Here is a 24,507-nt window from a genome sequence, read left to right as displayed (position 1 = left end):
TACCCTCCAGTGGATGTTAGGGCACTGCACACAGAAGAGTGAAAACTCAAGGAAGTAAAGCACAGTCCACACCTTCCTCCTCAGACAAAAGTAGGGAGGGAACAGGAGGGAGTCAGCTCGTCTGGAGCGTGCTCAACACAGTAGCTGCCACAGCTGCAGGAGGACGCTCGTGGTTTTTGCCAGTGGCAAAAAAGTCAGGAGAAGTTGTGAGGCAGTAGGTACGATGGTAGCATGTATGAAAAAACAGGAACAGAAAACAAATCCGGAACAGAAGTAGAACAGAAATTAGACTTGTTTCTGTATGTGAAATCTCTTTACAAGTGTCACTGGCAAAGGCAATGACAAGCTACAGTCATCTGCATGAGACAGACATTGGGACAAAATGGCACCTCCTAGAGCGGCCCCCAGAAGGGCTTGCAAGCCAAAAAGCAAATACTTTTCAGATATCTTTCCTGCAGGCTGCTTTGAAACAAATGCAGTGGGATGTTCAGTACACAGGAGGACACGAATTTTGCGTCCAAAGTAAAACCCTCAAAATGCATTTAATGCAGTGTAAACTCACCAGAAGCAACTGCTCCAACCTGACTGTCTACTCCTCTTGCACCCCACTACTGGCTTAAGATAAGCGCAGCCTGATACCAGCCAGTGCTGAGCTACACAGACCCTTGGGTCTGACCCATCAAGACACTGCTATAGGTTATGTGAAATAGCTAAATGTCCACGCTGTTTGCATCACAATAGAGACTCTTTATTCTTCATGTAGGAAGATAGAAAAAGAAATGCAAACAGAAAAAATCCCACACAATCAAGGTACATCTACTCAGCGTTTTCTTTTCAGTATGATTAAGAAAAGTGACTTCTCACAGTCAAGAGCAGCTCACACCAACAATTCCTGTTGTCTCTCAAAGGGGCTATCCTCCACTCAGGATTAACCATTTCTAAACCTTTCATTTGCATGAGATTTTAGCCAAACATCACCACTTATGTATAAATGATTAAGAACTCCATTAAAATATTGCATAGACTTTGTATATCATCTTTTATCTGGCTGATGTTAAGGAATTTGCAGAAACAAGTCATAAAAAGACTAAGCAGATTACTACAGAGATAACTCCCATAATAAAACCATGAGGCATTTATTATTCAAAGTTACAAGCCACTGTGTGATCTCCAGTTCCAGTTAAGCACAGGGGAAGTTTTGTTTCTGAGAAAACAGGATTGGGCCCCTGTGGCTCAAAGAATTTCACCATTCCCTCAGAAATGCCTGTCTACCAGCCTTGCAGACTGCCAAGTCCAGCTCCTTGGCTCTTGAACAGCATCAGGAGGATGAAAACCACATACAGATTGGAAAAATGTGCAAAGCCAGAGGCAAAGGAAAAGACAGGGCCACTCAGAAAGATCACGTGCAATTCCTGAGTTGCTGATAGAAAGAAAAAGTTTCTTGGAAGTTCAGAGCTCTTTTTAGACAGATCTGTAACTATTTTTCCATGATGCGAGTGAATTACAACATTCATGTATGTGTGATGTACGGTATGCATCTCTTGCAAGAATTCAATAACTACATTAATAAGAATCTTCAGCTAACACAGTAGATATAATCAATGACTGCATGCTAAGAATGGAGTATTACAGCTACCCATTCTTCAGTCTAAGAATGGGTACAGACTAGGAAAGTTAGCACAAACATGACTATTGCAGCACCTGTATTTTTTCACAGTGTGGAACATGCATAAATAGAAAACATCCTGCAGATGTTCCTTCCCTCCCTAGTTCATTTTTCATTGGCACACACCCATTGCCCAACTACATATGCAAAATCCATGTAGAAAAAGTGGCTATAACATTGCTAGGTGTATTTGGGCTGAGATTCCATAAAAGCATCTAAAAGAATACTATGTTTTCAACCACAAGTTGAAAATACAGTTCCAGAACACATAATACGTGTGCTCTTTAACATATTTGAGACTTCTAATACACATACCATATTATATCTAAGCTTTCACCTAGCCTATAATGTATCATTCTAACACAACATAGCAGTGCCACAGTTCAGTTGGATCTTGAGAAGACAGGCAATACCAGCATTTATTTTTTTTTTTCCATTTGAAAGTACATGAAAGGTACAGATTTTTTGCAGGTATGTAACTGTTAAGATATGGGCTAGGAAATTTAATTCATAATATTAACCAGCTTCTTGCTTTAGATTCAGTGAGAAGGGTGCTTTAAAGGCCATGATCTAGGCGCCAGAGCACTGGACTGCCCAGGTCTTATTCACATTTCTGTCAGAGTCATCACAGGACTTTAGATAAAACTCTTTGTACTTTCTGTTGTAGTACAATTAAGTGTAGCCATAAAGCAAAATGTAAAAGACTGAATGTTCATATCCTCATGAGTTACCCCTCTCAATAATATAAATGCATACAGAATACATACGTGTATTACACACATTACTGATGTACAGATACAGATAAGCTTAAACATATAGAAGAAAGAATGTGTGCATACAGTCTACCATAACAAGGAACTAGATACAATAATTATGGAAAGCAAAGCTTCTATTTAGAAACTAGAATATGTCTAACAGATTTTACTTGAGTTATTCATCCTTATTAAAAAGGCAACCATGGTAAAGAAGTTCAAATTATTCCTAACAATTCTTTAAAGCAATTACATTTATGATGTAATTTATTGCATTTATTAAACTACTAACATATGGAATGCTCCTTCTATGTCAAATTGCAAGTTTCCTAAGACACACAAGTAAGTTTTATAAACTACCACCACATGAACATTTCATCTTGCTGCGACTTACAGTGGCAAGACCTGAAGGGTTACATATTACTACAGACTGTAATTCACTTGAAGGAGAATACCAAGAGAAGCCAAAAAATTTAATTTCTTCACGTTTGCATTAATGGAGAGGACTGAAGCCCAGATCCAGCAAACCCCTCATTTCAATTCTTTTTATCATGTGCATATAATCAAACTAAGTTGAATGGGATATGCACATGGACAAAGCTTAAACGAAGGGGAAGCATTAGCAGAATCTGGGCTACACAGAAGTAATCCATTGGCCTCTTCTGCTCATCATCTCAGTGCTCTGAACCTGTTACATATTAATCTCCCCTGAAGAAATGTTCTAGTCTGTTGTAGACCATCTATACACAGTCTGGTTCAAGCTATCACATCACATTAATAACCTAACAATATTTGACCGTGCTAATTTTATTTCATCACTCCTGAGGACAAAATGGTGGTAACAGATCTGGTCAACTTCAAGTACAAAACTCGAATGCTAACTTCATTTATGTTCTATTGCTTACAGAAATGAAAACAGGAAATTAAATAACTTCACCAATGGGGAAACAATTGCTTTTACTAGTCTTAAATCAAATAATAACACCTGCAAATGCAGGGTTGCAGGGTTTGTTCTTTTTTCAGATGTACAGCCACTTGCTCAGAGAAGGAGGGGGGGGGGTGTTTGGTTTCGATGTTTGGGGTTTTTTTCTTTTAGCGAATGGTGAAGAGAAACAGAAAGCAGAAGCCAGGCACAAGTAACTGCTTAATGTAATATACAAATTACCAATAGGAAGAGACGGTAAGCACCAAAGTCAACAACAAGTATTACGTTCTGTAGCAAACAGAATTTCCTGGTAAAAAATGCATACATATTCTATAGGAGAAATGCCTTCTCTACCCTCAACTTGCACACTTTCCAGTGCATGACACTTCCAAGTTCCAATTAGACTTCCTCTTTCCCCCACTCTGAGGGGAAAACTGAGGGGTTTTTATTAATTTAAGGCTATACACAATGGAAATTTAATCCCAAATTAAGAATATGTCCATACTGAAATGCTTCTTTAACTATTGATTGTAATATAATAACTATGTCTTTTATAAAGGTTCATTAACACATTATTTGTGTCTTGTATTAGAAAAAAAGCAATAAAAATTAATCAAAAGCCCAGTCATAGCAGTTTTAATAAGACTGCAATAAATGTTTTTTGAGCAGCATAACTGGTTCCAAAACATTATCATATAGTATCCAGAAGCTTGTCAGAACTTGAAAGATAGATACACTTTCAAATTTTATATATATATATATGCATACATATAAATATACATACACATACATATAAAAAATGCCTCAAATCAGAAGGTTTTATGTGTGTAGTAAAATTGTTATATTAGGAGTATTGTCCTGGTAAAATACATTGTCCTTAAACAGCAACACTTACAATACTCAATTAAAAAATACAGTGGAAATGCTGGAATGTAACTAATAACTTTAATTTTTAAATAATTTTCTTCATTTTGAATTTTTTTGCTAAAGAGACAAATTCTTGACCGCAAGGATAAAAACCATATGCGCTTGTATTCACTTTATAACTTATGAACTTCTTTGGGACATGTGAAGTATTGCTATTTTTCATTCCGTCAGTCAAAACATCTGGATTTTAGTGGGTTTATAGCACAAACGGCTTGTTCAGAGTATAGCCTTTCCCCATTTAAAAAAATTTATACCCCCATTTCATTCTCATCACATGGCTAGCATATGTTTCATGCCAACTTTATTCAAGGCCAAAACCTGTCGTAACTCATCAGGCCAATGAATTACTATAGGAATGTAAAGCAAGCAAGAAAAGATCCAATCAAGTCAGTAAAAAAAAAAAAAACCTAAATACCAAAAAACTCTACACTATTCTGAGGAGAAGGGAAGAGGTAAATAACCATCAGATTCTCGGTTTCTCTCAGAAGGTCATCATAACTGAAGGGGTAGAAGGAGGATGAAGAGGGAGGGCTCAGTTTCTGTAAAACCTGTCATTGCAAGTGAAGTTTTCCAAAATAAGTAGATCAGATAAGAGCAGGGAAGGAATGCAGATTATTGAAATATTTCTCTTTCAAACAAAATAACAAAACAAAACAAACCAGCTTGCCCCATGGAGTCACTGTTGAAAACATGGTTGCTTTAAATTAAGGCTATTCCATTTGTCAGCACATGTCCTCCTTGGGTTCACTCACCGTTTACCTCTTATTTCCAATAAAACTTGGAAGTTTTATTTATCAGAGATACAAGATGATCGTTCTTCAGCTCCTTTTATTTATATGGAGAAGGATGCAAATAAACAACAATTTTTTACTTTTGGGCAGGTGATATAATCTTTTCAGGTTTTTTTCCAGTAAAGGCCTGAAATACATACACATAGACCCTAATTTGTCTCTTCTGGCTTTGTAGCAAAAGGTTTGCTGCAACACTAATCTAATGCTACTGCCTTTTACTTTCCTCAAGTTTTTTATTGTTATAAAATTCAATCATTGCCACTTAGCATTAGTATTGTCTCAAAGTCAGTGAGAAGGCAACCAGCTGAGCAACTCTGAAGTGAGGATTAGCCAGCAGAGGGCTAGAAGAACATTCCAACTGCAGATAAAGCTATTGAGAGTAAGTTGTTAAAGCGTACACCCTCTCCAAGGCATTACCTGCACCCGTTGCATGCCACCATTGGGAGTGGCAGGTCTCTGAGACAGAATCACTTGGGGCAACAGCAGAAGAAACAACCAGGGGTAAAAACTTGTCAGAAGAAATCAGATGAAGATGGAGATGACACAGGACTGGACTGTACAGTGACAGATGAGCCTGACTCAGTGAAGGAATGAGCCTTACAAGATGACAGTGAGGTGGGTAGAGTTCAGGAGCTGGATGAGCACACCAGGAATGAAGCTACATGTTATAGTTGGGGCAACCTAGTAGCTCACTGCTGCTGACAGGGGGAAGATCCTGCTCTTCCTCTGCACCTCCTCTGGCACTTTGCTGACCCAGCAATGAGCCATCCAATTTACAAACCTATTAATGTCTTCTTGACAAGTATGTGATGATTTTATTAACTTAATTTGGGTGAAATCTGGTGTGATTTCACCTGAGGGAGAGCAGCAGCCCACAAGCTTTGGGTAGTACAGATGACTAAAGAACAGAACACAAGATGACACTGTCAAGGGATAACATCGAAGACAGACTGCGTTTTCTTGGAAGAGGCCACCTTAGCAGAAACAAGAAGGGTAAGGCTAATAAGCAGACATTATAGAGCCAACAAGTCAAAATTAGCATATCCACCTCAAGGTTTTCAAATGCCTTAGCAAAGTGCTTCTTATTCCTCAAGTGCCAATCTACACTAGATGATAACCCTTCACTACTATCAATTATCACACTTGCTCAAGAAGTAAAGGACAGTGGCAAATCTAACCATTTTAATTCTGAAGAACCACGCAGATTACCAGTGTTGTGGCACACAATGGAAACTGATGGGTTCTTCATAGCCTGCTTTCCTTGAAAGCGTGGGAAATCTTTCTCTAGACACTTTACTTCCAAGTACGTCAACCCTGTAACATTGGGAAATGTCAGAATGAAGTTTACACCTGCAACCTTAATTCTGTCTTTTGCATCCATGCATTATTTATACAGTACTTAAATAAGTGATCAAACACTATTTTCCATTGGACATCTGCATCAGTGCAGAGCAAGGCTCAAGTTCAGAAATGAGTAAAAATGTGTAATAAAGGAGCGTATTTCCTTACATTCCTTCAGCTGTCTATGTCAGAAGGTAAACAGTAACCAAAGACAGCAAGCAAGCAAAGGTAAGTTTCTGGCTAACATAGCAGAGAAATGACCAGCAGGACAGTATTTTATCCCTGTTTTCAACAGAGTGATGCTAAGGGAATGAGTTCATAACAGTGTGAGCTGATTTAAAGAAGGTCCTATTTCTTTTCCTGACTGCATACTCCCACCACATCTGCCAGCTCCAGCATCTTCAGACTCTTCCACAAGACACTGATCTGGCAGAGGATAACCAAACAAAAAGACTGCATAGCCTTCTGCCAGATCCGTGAGTTAAATCAATTCACAGAGCTGACAGAAGGTGAGAGAGGGGAGCAATATCTCCCCACACATACCTGCAGGAAACTTAGTCCCACCTAACTGCCTGTGATACTGCAGTTAAAACGTAGACCACATTCTGGAAGTGATCTCTGATTATCTGCATATCAGATTTGAGAATACGTGCAGTTCCAAACTGCAAATACAACCAGCATCCACCTTTACATCTAAAGTCAACAAGAGCTGCTTTTGGAACACACAAAGTAATGCTAAGGACTTGGAAAACTTCTGGCAGTAATCTGTGTATTAGCTCCCACTTGCAACATGGAGATAATCACATCCTTCTTACCATTAAGATTAAATGCTCATGAGAGATACAGTTACCAGAGCAGTAAACATTATAGAAAAGCCCCAGAGAAAAATGAGTACCTGTCTCCAGAGCAAGGCTCACTAACGTTGTAAATGAGGCCTAGAATAAGGATACAATAAAGCACTCTGCAACCACTCATAATTTAGCATGGTTTATTCTAAAAAACTAATGAAGCAGAAAACCTGTGAAAAAAATGTCAGGATGTATATACACACTGAAAGGGCTAAAGTATAGATTCACAGAAGACAGACTTCAAATCCAAATGTTCTTTTTACACAGCTGTAAGCATTTAATTTTTAGAAGCCTCTGAATCCACACAGGCATAGCTGAAACACTCATCATTAACTCTGGTTTCTGCAGAGGTTATTTCTGAGCAAAAATATAAATGAACCAGCGATGCTGTCACCATTGAGAAAAACCTGGAATGTCGTAACACTAAGTAATGTGATGTGAGCCTTCATACAGCCAATGACATGAATAGGGAGGGAGCTGCATAACCACAAGCTGTTGCCCTGCCAATCCTGAGAGCACATATTTGTGAGTGATACTACGGAAAAAGAGCAGGAAGAACAGCTCCATCCCCTCCTCATCTGCCTATCCTCTGGCATCTTCACAGACTGGAGTGATGGGGATACAACATGCCAAAGCAGAACTCAGTGGGAGCTGGATAGCTTACACTCTTTGGCGAGCCAAAGAATTTGATAAAAGTACTTCAATTACAGTCTCTTTAAAACCATGCCTCCTAAAATCATAATAAAGCAATCTATGATGAGTAAGAAAAACGTACAAGTATGCTTTACAACAAAGCCATCCATTTAATCAGACTTGGAAAGTCTGGGTTTAATTTTCTGCTCTGTGCCAGACATCCTATGTGCCTGAGGCAAGTCACATTGCTATCGCATGTACTGATTCTTCCTCCATACAGTGACAAAGATGAGACTCATGAGGTATCGCGAGAATGCACACGCTAAAGCTTGTGAGGCAGTCAGACAAAACAGTGATGAGCATCCCAGAAAAGCCCACAGAAGTGTGTCCTCAATATTAATTCATTTTCACTAATGACACAATGTACAGCACATCTCAGTAAAAGCTGTCAAACTATCAAAGGACATAAACAGCTCACTTCAAAATAAAAATACATAAACATAGAAACAACTGCAATACATAAACATGAAAAAAATTCCTCTCATTTGTTTGGTGCTCTCAATAACTGCAGTGCATCCCAGTTAGTGTAACAAAAACCATAAGAATCCATGAGTGCGGGAGATAGGCACTAAGAAAAGTCTGTGAAGACAAAACTTCTTAGCTCCCACATTGCATACAAAAGCGCACTCCTGTCCAACTGCCTATTCCAATCCTCCACCTTTTTCCAAATTCAAGTTCACTTGCAGCAAATTTTAAAAAACAACAAATTCATATTACTCTGGGATGAACATACTGAACTGCACTAGAGGTGTCACATCAAGCGACATACCAGCAGCTCTTTGTCTCACACAGTGAGAGACATACCGCTTTGGCTTTTCCTTTGACCTGACTTGCAAAACAAGAGAAGCAGCAGCACACCGCAGGGCAAAAGCATAGAGGCTCTAGCTGGCATCCTGCCAACTAGCTGTAACAGATTTTGGTACTGTGTTGTTTTATATATAGCAAGAAGCAGGTCCCAGCCTTCTGCTCAAGCTTCAGATTTCCAAATGGTGTGAGGAGTAATTGCTTGGAGAACAGGCTAATTTTGAAGTGAAAGAGGGCACAGGCGATGGTGTGAGCAATACTGGCAGAGATGCTTGATGTCAATCAGGAAGGAAAGAAATGGAATATCTGTGGATTGTCATGTGAATTAAAAGCAAGACTATTTCAAACAGCAAAAAACAACAAAGGTAAAAATTGCATGAGACTAGACCTTCACCCCTTTGATGCATTAGGTCTTCAGTGTCTCCCACTACCCTGTTTCCACCCACATGGGTGCACCTGTAAGTATCTGTAACCATGTAGGAGTTACGTAAGCTATGTTAGCAAAACTGGAAACACTAACTTCAACCTCTCAAAATACTCCTGAGGGAGCACAGGGAGCAGAAGGGGAGGAAGAAAAAAGAGCAGTAAAGTATATAACCTGGCAGACCTGAATTGCTTTACCATACGAAACTTGGATAAAATGCAAATTAAGGAAACAAGCATCCATATTAAAGTAACACCAAAAAAAAAAAAGTAGGGGGGTAAAGGAACCTAAAATCTGATAGCCTATAACTAGCTCTAAGGTTAAAAATTTACAGAAAATTCTCAATCAGATCTCTGCACATAAGCATTATGACTGAAGGCATTTACTTAAAGAAACCAAAGACATTTTAAAAACTAAACTACTATTCAAAAAACATTATGGAGCAATTAACATGTTAATTTGAATAGAAAAAAAATCTAAAGAAAAACATTGTGTACTTACTATCATTTAGTGTCGTGAAGTCCAGGAATTGATATTCATAGCAAACATCTATCTTGGTTTCTACCTGTGGCCTCTTCAAAGTTGAATAGATATTACCAGGTCGTTTTTCATCATGCTTCTCTAGTTTGTTCAATCCGCAACCCATTTCAGCAGCTCCTGATACAAAGAGGCAGGGAAAGGGAAAAGGGAAAATGTATCAACACCTTTCCTTTTGTTTTTTTCTTTCTGGTTTCATGCACCACACTACTGCATTATGGTGATTTTTAGTTTTTAAATACAAGCTACCTACAAACTATATGAAATAGTGTAATTAAATAAATGCTCAGATAGTAACTGAAGTATATACTACTCATATCAACCCTCAAGCATGCTATTATTTTATTGGAAAATTGACAGTTTAATGCATCTATTTTGCATCTTTCAAATGTATTCAATAGTATACTCTGGAAGACACATTTTCCATTATAAAAAGGGGCTGAAAATGCAAAATAACTTGCTAATATAAGGGTTGACAACTTAATAACAATTTCTATACATGCAGTTACCATGAGAGCAGATAGTATTATCTTTTACACAGATCTCTGTAACACTCAAATTAATATCTAGACTTTTAATTCAATAGAAAAAGCAGGTTTGCAGAGAACTACCAACATTTAGAAAACTACCTCACTTCCTTCCACCTCATTTTTTCAGGTAAACCACAGGAAATAGTGGCACTTTATAGAAGCCATCTTCAAATCAGAAGAGGCACATGGCCACAGAACTGGACTAGATAAATCTAGTTCTCTTTAATAAGCTGCCAGCCCACAACATTTTAAAGGATTACTCCTTACAACCATTTCTGCTACACAGTAAATGTTTCTCAATATCCTGCACATTATGGCTCATCTGAGTATGAAAGGATGGAAGAATTGCTCCGTGAAAATACTCAGATGATCCAAATCCTCTCGTTCCTCCTCAACAACGCTGGTCGGACTGAGGCAAATTATTTCAACAAGCAGTGAGTATGAAAAGATAAAGACACACCAGCTAGGCACCTCAGTTTTTTCATTACGGCCCACCCAATATTCTGCTTCCTCCCCATCCCCAAAGCATGAGTTTCTCTGCGGAAAATGCAGACTAAACACTCAGTGACGACGAGGAGCTCCCACAGGCCACCCCAGACACTTTGAGGCATGGGATCCTTCAGTGTAAACGTGCTGCATGAAGCATCACAAAGATCAGTGTTTCAGCCTCCCTGCAACCTCTGACAGATAGCAACAAGCACCTGAAAAACTTCAGTCACAGACTAGGGCTGCCTTTACCTTGACAGTTAATAAATATAAAGTGGAGAATGAAAAACCAGTTCAGGTTCCCTATCTCCAAAGAGATGCTTCTAAGCTTATGCCACAGCTCCATCCCCCAAACAGCTAGAAAGCCGGTCAAATTTCCAGTCCCAATGTATTTGGAATCTACTTGTAGAAATTTATTTATACTTACATTGTGCTTTAACTTTTATTTTTGTCCCTCCTTTGTATTTCCTTGTGAAATCATTTTTATGATTAGTTACCAAATCCCTTCCCATATTTTGCTAGGACAAATGTGCTCAAGTCCTTTCCTGCCACTTACAAGACAGGATCTCTGCTGCCTTCATCACCCCACTCACTCTCATATGCATCACTCCTGTTTTCATTTTTCTATGTGAACACAGGTGACCATACGCTCAAAATGAGATATTAACAAGGCCTATTAAAATAACATTGATGCTTCCCTGTCTCTACTACAAATAACATGCTTACTGCACCCAAATCATCAACAGATGAATCACATTCAGTTTACCACCAGCTTCCTAGTAGACAAAGAACCCATTTCTCTTTATTTTTATCCAACACAGCTAATTGAGGAGTTTCCAACTCAACCCCTATAACTTTGCTCTATTCCTTTGCATTTCTACTACTCAGTAATAAAATCATCCCATTCTCCTGCACCCCTGAAGAGCTGGAAGTCTTTCCATGCTCAGCAATGCTGCCCACCTTCACATCATTTGCAGACTCCGTAAATGCACACCTACATCTTACTGCAAAGTCACTAATAAATACATCAAAATAGGACTGACCAACACATCAAACCTTAAAAAAATACCACAGTAAGTATTTGATCACACAGAAACTGGAAGCAGAAAAAACATTTGCTAGAAAGACCTGCAGCATCAAGAAAAATGGATGATGTGTCATACGTGTTTCTGAACTTTAAATATTTGGTGGATTCATCCAACAGAAAACAACCTTCCCTGCTTATTTTGAGAGAAAAGTAAAAACTACTTTATTTTAACAATTTCTATAAATGAAAGCTAGGTTTGGGGATTTTTTTTTTCTTCTTTTGGCATTTAAGGTTAAAAATCCTCAGGATCTTTTTCTCTTCCCAAAGTGATACTTTCTACTTTTTTTTTTTTTTTTGTAATGACAGCTACTACCATTAAGCAAAGAAAAGGATTATTCTTTCATATATACAGCTGCTTCTTTCTTTTTGCCTGTGCAATACGATTAGCTTAAGTCTAAAATGTTATTTTAACATATAAATGTATATTGTATATTAATGTGCCTAACAAGATACTATATGTATTTCCACAGACTGCAATGAAACACATCTAGCAGCATACTTGTGCTTTAATATATTGTAGAGTGAGGAATTAAGATAGCAATAAGTGTTAGCAAGTGTATCAAATTTCCTGTTTCAGCAATGGCCCAGTACTTCTTACACATCATAAGTATACAGTACAGCATTTTGCAAGGAAAAAAATTCCATTTCAGAGGTCATTAAGCCGCAATGCCTGCAACCCTTAGTTATAAAAAGAGTCTGAAATCCACAGGACTCTTCAGACAGTGATGGCTGCAGAAGGAGGCCTTGGGGAATCAGTATTTCACATCACAGAGAGTTTTGCATTCTTTCCTAAATTGGGGTGAAAGTGCTAGAAAATACAAGCCTGCTTCTCCAGCAGCAGCCACAGACACTCTCCTGTGCTTCTCTAGCAAACACTTCCTCAGCCCTTTTGAGAAAACCAGTCCATCCTCATCGCCCATGCAGGTAGTGATCTCTGCAAACTGCCAACCCACAAGTCATTCAGCACAGAGATACCTGCCCACTTGGGACTCGACTGAAAACATACATTTTTTGTATTAATTCACTGAGTTTCTGCTTACCAGAAGACTGATTTTCACCTTCCTGCTGCTTGGCTAAAACTTCAGTTAGTATCCTTGAGGATAAATACTTCCCCATATTTTGTTAAGCATAGACAATTATATTTATGTTACTAAAGCACACATACAGAAAAGGATGTTTTCACTTGAATAAAAATGAGGTATCTGTACAAAAAATAAGTTTCACAACATCTCAATCTTTTCCACAGTAATTAGGATGCAAGTGCTGCAGCAGTAGAAAATAAATCTTAAGAAATAAAGTTCCTACTTTAATACAGGAATCTAAGTATTAAAAAAATTCCAGAGTTGTATTAGTTCTTAAAGTTTTCTCAAAGATACTGATGATGTGTGTATGACAAGTAATCACTGAATCACCAAATTCTGCTCAATGTTATCCCACAAACTTCCCATTGGGATAGCTTGCTTTATAACCTTCCAAAGACTTTTAACATTAGTTATTACCCTCTTCCTTCCTTTCCTTTACAGCAAAGTTAGTGCTGTTCAGTCTTTCCACCCTTGCCTGAAAACATCTCCTTGCTTTTCAGTTACGAATCTAGTTGTCAACAGGACATTATTCACCTTCTTAATTTTCTACATTGAAGTTCTCAGACAGTGCTGTAAGAAATGTTCATCATTGATGCATTCAAAGTAATCTAAACCCGCTTCAATCCCCTTTTTCAGCAGGTATATTGTTTTGCTATAAGGGATGCTTAAGGCTACTGTACTACATACATTTATCCTGGCTTTCTATATCCGCATGTGAATTCCACTTATTCAGTATTAAAACAAAATATTATCATTAATATTCACTTTTTAGTAAATTAAAAACAATTCTTCAAAAACACTGCCAAATTTTGAAATATTTTTTGCTCTACAGTAGGTTCTAAGACAAACTTTTTCATTAATGTAAAAATTATCAACTCACTTGTTCCTCCATACTTACAAGAAATATGTTGAGTGAGAGAAAAAGTAACATCTAACATCTAATGAAGAATATTAACCACTAAAATTAAGATTTAGCTATGGGCTCTTACAGCTACACATGCTGGAAAAACTAATTCTGTCCACAAACTCACTTAGATTGAGAATTAATCTTACATGTGCCCTATGATCTTGATAATCTCTAAAATTGTTCTTGTGTTCAGCCATGTGATGATAAAACTAGAACTGAAACCCAGATCTAACAACAGATTGGGTTTTTTTAGTCTGTATCTCATTTTAATTTTGCGAAACATCAAAAATGGAAGCTGTGATGAGTTGCAGAACAACAGGAAAGCCTACAGTCAATTAATTCCTAAGTTTGTTTTGTGAATGACAGCAAAGGCCCCCATTGGTTAAGAAACAAGCAGCTTGCTTCTTTAAACTGAGTTCAAAAATTTAATCCAGGATTTGTATGTCCCAAGCAAATGCCCAACTTGCAAGGCACAGAATAAGCTTCTTGCTGCCACCTCCTCTTCCCCATTACTGTCCTTCATCATGTATTTTTGGGGAGCGTCTGGAGGAACGGAACAGAAACCCATCCCAGCATGGCAAATGATCTGCCCCTGAACACTCCTTCCCAATGCAAGTTTTACTGAAACTGCTACCGTTCTTTGCCATGAAAAAAAAAAACCTACAATGAATTGTACTCAGCAAGAGAAAAAAAAACAGTATTTCCACTTTTAAGCACCTCTGTGATCCATGAAAACAACTGTATCTTGAATAAAACAGTAATTTTTATAGCTCTCAGACATCTGCCAAGTTTTCAACTCATCATCTCTGAACCTAAGCTTTGTTAAAACACCCTCGCCAGCTTGGGTTTGCTTTCTCATTTTACCAGCTTGTGTTCAAAATAGGTGAAATACAACAAGTTCAGAATTAGCAAAGAAGAACAACAAGCATAAAATAATATCATGTAGCTAACAACTTATTTTTGTCAATAGTGGTTGAGGCCCCAGGATTCCTTTTCAGCAGGAAAAGAGCACAAAGAAGAGAAGAAAAAAACCCTTGCCTTCTATCTGATTTTCTGTTTGGGGTTTTTTGGGGAACAAATGGAGGTAATTTTCTGATGCATCGCCCCCTCCTTTCATAGAACTCCATAACAATTTATCTCCAAGGAATAATAATGAAAATTACACTGAAACATAGCAGAGCCACATGGCTACTGGAAGCTTGAATAGATTACCAGACTAAGTAATTTAAGGGATGTTTAGCAACTAAGTATATATTGGCTAAACAGTTTATTTCAACTACATCAATATTACAGAAAGCATTATATCAATGACTACCTACAGGGATGATTTGAAAAGAATCGCTAAACAATTCTTTTAAATACTTGTAATATCGGAGTCAACTTCTAAGTATATAGCATTAGACTGAATATTCTAATACACATGTAAGTGCAATACACTGCCACCTGAAATAGAAACAAGGTAATTTTAATACTTACAATGGCATCCAAAGAAAATGTACAGGCAAATTATGCTACTGCCAGCTTGTTTTTAAGTGCAATTCCTGAGAACATGCTTGCTTCCGTTATCACATTTAAAATATTTATTGTCCAGAACTAGTGACCTCATTTTGTAAGTTTTATCGTGAATTAATTTATTTTTTAAAATACATATCTTAAGTTACTGCTAAAGTTCCTTTCACAAAATTATGGAATACAGTGTTCTTACTGATGAGTGCAGCAGCTGGGAAACAAGATAACTGCAATTTATTAATAGGTTTTCTCTCTTGATTTTGGTTAAGTCCTTTCATCCTGGTTCTTCCTTCCATGGGTAACACTTAGCTACCTCACAGGGATGCTAGAAGGCTTTTACAAATAATTACAGGACTTCACATTTGTTGTGCAGTAATGAGACATGCTTATTTTCTTAAACTCTCACTCCTGCAATCCTGACCTTTCCATTTTCAAAATAACAAGCACTTCATGCTCAGCTCAGTTCACTTGCTGGCATGTGGTCACTTAATTCTTGCATCCTTCCCAGTCTACAAAACACCAGAGTGTTTAGTTCCCCATTCAGCTCTAAACAAACCCTGAGAGAGTGTGCAAATCATGGTTAAGTCCCTTTCCTAGCATAGTTAAAGCAATGAAGCAGAAGAGGAGTAACAAGGCAAAAAAACATCAGGCAGGGAAGCATAACTGAAGCAGAGGATTAAAAACACCAGACCTGACAAACTGGGTATACAGGTAAACAAAGAAAGGAGACTAGTACGCTAGGATGACCCTTTATAGGTTCCCAGAATAGAGCAATGCTCCTGACAGATCCCCATTTTTCCCTCTCTGGCTTACCACTGTTTAGGTTGTTTGTGAGATTACACTCATTAAGAGGAAAATTCTGTACCAAGACATACCTACTTGGTCCTTTTTGAAGAGTATTACCATACAAGTAACTATGTAAGCATATATTCAATAAACAATGCAATAATTCTTATTTGTGGGGAAGATCAGTTGTTTAAGTAACTAATGTTTAGCAAGTAATTTAAAAGATTCTCAAAGACTTATTTTGCAAATACAAAGAACAATTACCATAAATCAGTCCTATCTATTGCTGCATGTCACAACTGACCAATTTTTTCACCATATACTTACCAATTTGACTAGCACTATCAGGATTTTAGACTTGCAGCTGATAACTAAATCTCTGCTTATAGAAAGGTTGGTGAAAGCATAATCCCAGATTTATTCTTGATGATTGATTTTATTTAACAGTAGAGCCACCAAAGTAAATCTGCAGTTAAAGGTTTTCAGTTTCAAAAGGCAAATCTCAAAAACTAGGGGAACTCATTAGTGAGATGAACAGGAATGAAAATTTGGAGGACCTGAGCATAGGGGAGGTCTGGAACATGTTTAAACTACAATATGAATATCTGCAGAATTTGTAACCCAAGGAAGTGACAAGAGAATTCATAAGAAGGTTTCCAGACCCAGCGAGATGAATTACCTAATAAAGAAGGAAAGGTAGAATAAGCAGAGACCTTTCAAAGGACAGGAAAAAAAGCTCAGCAGAGGAAACTACAAGTCTCAGATCAAGAAACACCAGCATCAAGTGAAATGTGCCAGAAGTCAAGCCCAGCTAGAGGCCAAAGATACTACAACTAAACAGAAGCAGAGTGCAAATCAGGAGAACTAATGTGGGCTCATACCAAGAACTCAGCAAGACCTGTCGTGATGAACTGCAGATCCAATTGCTCGAATCAAAAAATAAACTATTGCAACAGGTTTGGTACCATCTCCCTGGGAGACAAGAAAATGAATTGCCTACATGAAAAAAAGGAGGAAAACATAAAATTTGTCCAATTAAGACAATTGCTAGTCTAGCCTGAAGAATTTGCTAAGCTTTTAGGAAGCTTTAAGAAGAAAACAAAATAATACACAGATAAATATGATAGGGATTTAGCAAAGTCAGAACAGACTGATAGGTCTTAATCACAACTCATGGAGGAAGCACAGCCCTACTATGCAGCACATCAAATAACACACCACCATGATAACGTGATTTCAGCAAAGTATTATTAGATGCTATTATTTTTATTACGGTGCACACAACACTAATCTCTGGCTCAACTCTGCTGCCCTGCATAACACACACTTACTTTCCTCTGCACTGTCCCTGGGTCTGCAGGTCATCGGGCTACCTCTGCAGGCTCCCTGCCCATAACCAGGGGCTGCCACCAGCTGCGCTTAACCCTCTCTAGGGAAACAAAGCTGTTTTGTGTGTGTGTGCAAGTGGACGAGAGGGTGGGAGGATGAAAAGCAAACAGGATCAGAGAGAACTAGTGGAGGAGTAAGGCAAGTGTTGTGCTGGTGTTGGGGAGCAATCTCAGGAACAGGTTGGTGGGAGACCCTTGCTTCTTACCCCACCCACATCACCCTATAACGCTCATCCAAAAGATTTATTACTGAGTGATACCATGATGCTGTCTTTCAGTACAGCAAAAGATTCAGATGGTACCACATATTTCTGCAAACTACTTTTAGGCAGGGTATTTCTGGTGGAGACAACAAAGTGTTAATGTCACTGGACAAAGCACAGGTAAAATTTCTCCTGAAATACCGTGGCTGCAAATGTTCAAGCAAGATGCCTCCACGTGAAGACAGGAGACTACTGAGATGCTAAGAAGGACTAGAGAACTACTCTCAAGAACTTAAGGGGAAACTATAGCAGCTAACATTTATTGTCTAGCAAATTAAAGACTGAATGGACCTGACAAAAGCATGCATAGGAATGCTAGATATGAATCTGTGAATCCAACTTTCCTTTAAAGTTAATCCCACACCACTCTGAACCCAAAGAAAACAGGCGTGAAAAACAGACGCATATTGCAATGTATGCACAGTAGCTTCAAGGACAGCAAGTAAAACCATGGTAAAACACAGAGCTAGACAGAGTTGTCAGTCCTATGCTTACTGTCTTTTGCTACTTTGCCATGGAGTAAAACCCTGGCCAACTGATTTGGGGTAAAAGTAAAGTGGACCACTGGAGCCAGGTGTGAAGCTGTGAGATCTCACATGAAGTTGGGGGATGGAATAATAGTTAAGTGATTTTTTTTCTTTATTTATTTAAAATACAGACTTCATCGATCTTTATTTTCATTCTTCAAAAGGCTGTGGCTCCAGCTTTTCAGCTTTTTCACCACAGATTCTAAGGCCACTTCATTATACCCAATATGGTATCTGCATTTCCCAATACCACAGCTCAGAACTCCCCTAGGTATTTAATCACAGCTGTATATACTCATTTCGTGCTACATTCTTGCTCTCAGACCAGGGGAATGCCAGCATTCAAGCTGTGGAAAGCCCCTTGCCTAATGCAACTAACTTGAGGTTAAGTTAGATTCCTAAAATAACCCTTCATTCTGAGACTTTTTTTTTTTCACAGAAAAAACAGAAATTAAATACACAAATGTGACCACTCGTATTGTGAAAAAGAGGGTTATTGCCAGTAACTTGTTATTCAACACCAGAGGCTGAAATGGTTTGGATTCATTAAAAATAAAACATAAAAGCAGATGTACAAAAAGATTTCCCCTTATAAAGTAGAGATCAGCTATCACTTGACAATGTTAGTTATTCTCCTACTAAAAAAAAAAAAAAACCAAACCATAATCTGTTTTTTACAGGAATAAAAACAGAAGTGGTATACAATCGTACCATAGCTTCCAAACTTTGCCTGAAAACATTAAAGAACGTTTTGTCAGGTGTAGTTAAATTTTTATTATTGTACATCCAACAATCACCTCAGCACAACCGCCAGCCCTACCAGGACCCTAAGACGACTCCAGCACTGCTCCCTGTCCTGCCACACAGCAGCCTCTGGTTCAGCTTGTGCCCCCGGTCCAAGCTGGCAAGGCTCTGGGTGCGAAGCACGCTCAATCGTAACCGAGAACAAATGTCTCCCATTAATTACCTGACCGAGTTGGAAGTATCACAGAAAAGCTGTAAAAGTCCACCCAACTAAATTCGCCGCTTCCAGAAATACACAGGCTGCGAGAAGTAGCTGCTCTGACAAGAATTTCGATAAACCAGAGAGGAGAGAGACGTATCTCACACTCAGATATACAACTGCTGACCCATCGTCACACTACCTCTCCTTATGTTGTAGTAAAAATGTGCTGAAACAGTATCGCGGACTTAAAAAGACAAGATCCAGCCCAGCCTTTGAAAATAACAACCGTAAAGTCACAAACCCCAGCTAGCCACACGATGGCACGTCGCGGTACCGCCGCTTCCAGGTGCCCGGCATGTGACGAGCCGCGCCGCGCCGGGCCGGCCGGGCGGGTACCCGCCCCGGCTCCTCTCAGAGCTCTCCTCCTTCCCCGGCTCTGCCTCACCGCGGCGTCGGCTGGACGCGAAGAACCGCGCTGGCTGGAAGCGATTTTCAGCGAAACCGCCTCCGGTGCCCGCAAGCGCCCCGGCCGCAGAAAGCCCCGGCGGAGCCCGGGGGGTCTCCTCACCGCCTGACAGGACGGCGCCGCCCGCCGGCCCCGCCGCCTTCCCGGGCCTAACGGCCAGCGCGGGCGAGCTCCGCACCGGCCCCTCGGCAAACGGCAGGACCGAAGCGGGCGGCACCCTTCGGAGCAGCGGTTTACCAGCGCTGCACAAACCGAAATCCGCTCGGGGAGAGGGCGGGAGGGAGGGGGTGCCTCCCCCGGCGCCAGCCTCGAGCAGCCCCTCCGAAGCCGGGCGCGCCGGCCAGCCCGGGCCCCGCTCCGAACTTCAGGGGCCAGAGGATCAAGACGAGTCAGAGCCCCGGAGCCGCTCTCCCCGCTCTGCCGCGCCGACCCTACCCAGCGGCAACCCCCGATCGGCCCCGGAGCCCCCCTCCCGCCCCCTCGCCAAGTTTGCTCGCCGGGCCGGGCGGCTGCGCGGCGGTACCTGGGACAGGCGGCGGGCGAAGCGCAGCCCGGCGGTGCTGAAGGATGCCCGGCGGGCGGAGACGGCCGGCCCCACTGACAGCGCTTCCTCCTCCTCCTCCGGCTGCCGCCCGTGCCCGCCCGCCGCGCTCGGGGGCCGCTCCCCCCCCCGGCTCCGCGACAGGGAGGTGCCGGGGCAGCGCCGCGCCGCCACACGGCCCCGCCGCCACACGGCCCCGCCGCCGCCCGGCAGAAAGTTTGTGCCGCGCAGCCCGGGGGCGGCGGCACGGCGCGGGAGGCGCCTCCGCGGGGCCGCGCCGGGCAGCTCCGCTCCGCGCCGCGCCGAGCCCTGCCGCCCTGGGGCCGCGGCCACTTCCTCTTCCTCCGAGCTGCCGGGCCGAGCCCCGCGCCCAGCGAGAGCAGCGCCGAGGCAGCGAGAAGGGCAGCGGCGCTTCCCGCCCGCTCCACCGACGCGGCCCGAAGGTGGACTGCTCCGCCCGCCGGCCAGGGCTGGAAGTCCCTCACGCACCGCCCGCCTCACCCGCCACCCGCGGCCCCAGCGGGACCCTGTGCCGGGGCTTTGCTCCCTTCCCCTCCGCCCCAGGCCCGGGCGGACCCTGCCTCGGTGGTTTCGGTCCCACACCGTCGAGTCAGACCTGGGCTCGCCGCAATAGAACCGCTCTCCTCACACCCAGAGCATGAACGTCTCCTTTTGGTGTGCCTGTTCTCTCATCCTCCCTCAGATGGTGGCGAGACTTCCCTTCTCCAGGTCACACAAGTTCAGCTCCCCCAGCCTCTCCTTGCAGGACGTGTGCTCCAGCCCTGCCCTTGGTGGCCCTCCACTGAGCCTGTCCCAGCTTTTTAACAACTTCCTTGTCGCAGGATCGGGAGGGGGGGAATGACACACCTGGACACAGTATGTGGTCTAGAAGAGCCCTAATGAGTGCCAAATAGAAAAGGATAATCACTTTTTCCAAGCTACTGGCATGCTGCTGTTATCTTTGTTGGCTATGGTCAGCTTGCTGCCTACTAACATGCCCACAGCCTTTGCAACAGAGCTGCTACCCAGGCGGGCAGTCACCAACCTGGATCTGTGCAAGGTGCCGTCCCTTCCCAGAGGCAGAACGTTTGTCCTTGTTAAGTTTCAAAAAGTTCATATTGGCCTGTTCTTGAGCCTGCCCAGGTCCTTCTGGACAGCAGCCCAGCCCTGAAGCTTGTCAGTGGCACCCCCAGTATGTGGTCATGTGCAAATATGGCAACGGTGGATCCTGTCATCTCCTCCGGGTCCTTGAAAAAGATATTAAAATACAACAGGCCTCCACTTGCTACTGCCCTCCAGGCAAAGTGCAACCCATTAAACTGCAACTGTCTGAGCCCAACCACCCAAGGAGCTTTTTACCCACCTAGCTGTCCACCCACCTAGACTACAGAATCCTAAGCACATACAAAAATAGCACGGGAGCCAGTGCCAAGCACCTTACTAAAGTTGCCATGGCATCCACTACCATTCCCATGCCTACAAATGCAGCCATTTTATCATAGAAGGCAAACGGTGAGGCATGATGGCACCCTTTCCAGACACATGGAACAAACAAAAGCAAGTCTGTTCCAAGGGGACTCCATGATTTTCCCAGGGACTGGTTTCCTCACGGTTCCCCAGATTGTCCTTCTGGCCTTTTCTGATAATGGGTGCAACACTTGCCTCGCTTTAGTTGTGCACCCTCTTACCCCACTCTAAAAAGTACATAGAGCAGCTGCTCTCAAGGCATCAGCCAGCTCTTCCCAGCACCCTCAGACACAGCCCAGCTGGTCTTAACTTTGTACAGGTCAAGTTCTCAGAAGAATCCCTGTCTTGATCCTCATCCGTTGCTGGTAGTTCTTCACTTGCTCGAACCTTGCCTCCAAGCACACAGGTCAGGAAGATTGAGGGAAAGGCAGCTCTGACTACATTGGCCTTACCTGTGCTCACATTCAACAAGCAGCCTACGTGTTCCTTATTCAGCCTCCTACTGTTAACATAGTTTTTTTGAGAGCAATGTGAGATTCCACAAGCCCTTGTGTGCGTCAACACCATTCCCACGTGCCTCAGCAACACTTCTAGCAACTTTCGCCACAACCTGTTCTTGCTTCCACCATGATAGTTTTGCAAGGAAGTTCAGTCAGATGTTCCCTGTTCAGCCTAGCTGGTGTCCCAATTCATCAATTTGTTTTCCTATTTGGATGTGCCACTCTTGCATAGGGAAAAGGTTCCCCTTAAAAACCCACCAGCTTTCCTATGCTCCCTTCACCTTTCAGAGCTGCCTCCCATGGCATCCCATTTACCAGTTGCCCAAGTTTGCTCTCTGACATCCAAGGACTTGCTTTCCTCACTCCCTTCAGGATCCTGAGATCCACTGTATGATCATGACTACAGCCAAGGTTGCTATTACCACATTCCTAAACAATTCTTCCTTGTTAGTGGACATCCATTCGTGCAACACCCCTGGTTGGCCCATTCAGTATATCTACCAAGAAAGCTTCCTGAAATATGCTGGATTGCTTTCATTCCACCATGTTACCCTTCCAGCTGACAGGGAGATTAACTCCTCTCCAAGAATCAGGACCTGTGACCCATAGATGTCGTTGAGTTGCTAATTTAATCAACCTTCACCATGAGTAGCTGGTCTGTAATCCACCAACACGTCACCCTCAGTAGCCTCTCCTTTGATCCTTAGCGTTCTCAACCAGCCTGTTATCCATCCAAGAGCTCCATACATTCCAGCTGCTCTTTTTACAGAGAGGGCAACCCTCCACCCTCATCTTCCTTGTCTCTCCAGAAAAATGTGTATCCATCCCAAATGTCATGCTTGTGGGCCAAGTCTGGAACTTTGCTTGCCACTTTCATTGTACTTCCCGTTATTAGGCCAGAAACCTGTTCAGCAGCTCCTAAAACACCTTGATAAATACTGAAACTGCTTGAAGCCCTTGTGCCCAGCAGACACAATAACATTTGCTATACTTTGTCCACTTCAGAATCTCTCTCCCTACTGTGTAGGTGCATAAGCCAAATTAAATTATGTAAAAATATATAAGCAAACACTACATTAGCACCTCAATTCCTTCCTAGCTGCAGAGTATTTCTCTATTTAAGGCTGGTATTGTGATGGATGAAATCTATTTGAAAGTACTCCCTCCACTTTTCTCTCAAGTGCCATCATGGAACAAGAAAATTTCCCCGAAGTGGCCTCTGTCCACATTCAAGTCCTCTTAAAGCGCAACTATCAGCATTAACTAGTAGTCGGTAGCCAAAAGCATAACATCAAAACATTGGAAGTGGGGAAATGAAGTTACTTCTTTACCATTGCTGAACTATGAAGCAAACACTAGCAATGAATTCTGTGGGGGAACTTTACTCATCTCTATTTCCTTCTGTGTGTTTTGTTTTTTCCTCTCCATTTCTTTTAATTATTTACACAGTCTTTCCTCTTTCCTTGTCCTTCATCATTTTTCCTCCACTCGTTAGTTTCTCTGGCTTTCTGACTGTGTGAGAAAGCAGCATGCAGTCACATCAGGGTGCCATGTAATTGAACTGTTTTTCTGATACTACTGTTAAAGCATATGGGGAAGGATTGTTAAGTGTGTAGGAAGAAGTGGAAGTGCAGCTTTCCCTGTATTATAAACACATCAGGTCATAGATGGCTCCAGAAGGAGCATCCTGGGCACCAGACCTTGCGGGCACCGTAGGATTTGCAGATCTATACCTCAGGGATTGAATTGAAAGGATGTCTGACAACATTAAACACTTTTGCTGGTGTAAAGTCTTCTCGGATACAGAAAGGGACATCAACGCTACGGAAACAGCGTTCCTAGATGACCATAGAGTGCTATGAAGTAGCAGTCCTGTACAGATGGAAAGTGTTTCAAATTAATGTTTACAGTGGGTCACACAGCACAGACCCAGACACTAAAAGCCATATTTCCACTATCCACTTCACAGTCAGTAACTATCAGACATGTCTGCAAACTTAGAGCTCTCAGATATGAGGTGTTTCGATGCACCAATTTCAACCTGGAATTCCTCTACTCCAGTGTTAAATATATGACCCATTAAGACATTTCTGCACTTTTTAGTAGAGAGAAATTTGAATTAAATTTTTGTTCTGTAGCATTTTTGACACCAAGGTGTTTTTCTCTGACTGCAAAAGTGTCTTACAGAAGCAGCAGATTAATTAGCAGGATAGGATACCTCTACTATCACCTATTTAGGTGTGTCTACACTGAAATTCAAGAAAACAAAGATGTTCAAGTGCCTGGTATCAAGGAATGTAAGCTGAAGCATAGC

General features: G+C 41.5%; 1 protein-coding gene across 3 annotated transcripts in view; it reads right to left on the bottom strand.

The window, feature by feature from the left end:
• Nucleotides 1–20,863, bottom strand: part of RFTN1 (raftlin, lipid raft linker 1) — a 95,974-nt gene extending 75,111 nt beyond the window's left edge. Inside the window, exons 1-2 of one of the 3 annotated variants that reach the window (XM_030009956.2) lie at nucleotides 20,843–20,863; nucleotides 9,673–9,828 (exon numbers count right to left, since the gene is read on the bottom strand). In XM_030009956.2, coding sequence (XP_029865816.1) covers nucleotides 9,673–9,817 — 145 coding nt within the window. In that variant the 5' untranslated portion in view covers nucleotides 9,818–9,828; nucleotides 20,843–20,863. Of the gene's footprint in view, nucleotides 1–9,672; nucleotides 9,829–19,520; nucleotides 19,943–20,208; nucleotides 20,440–20,842 lie in introns of those variants that run through there. The other 2 variants (XM_030009960.2, XM_030009959.2) reach the window with 2 other exon arrangements.
• Nucleotides 20,864–24,507: the final 3,644 nt, after the last annotated feature.

This window comes from Aquila chrysaetos, chromosome 3, assembly GCF_900496995.4.
Source record: "Aquila chrysaetos chrysaetos chromosome 3, bAquChr1.4, whole genome shotgun sequence".
NCBI classification, from domain to species: Eukaryota; Metazoa; Chordata; class Aves; order Accipitriformes; family Accipitridae; genus Aquila; species Aquila chrysaetos.
Note: the sequence above shows the minus strand (reverse complement) of the source record. Positions and strands in the feature narration are given on the sequence as shown.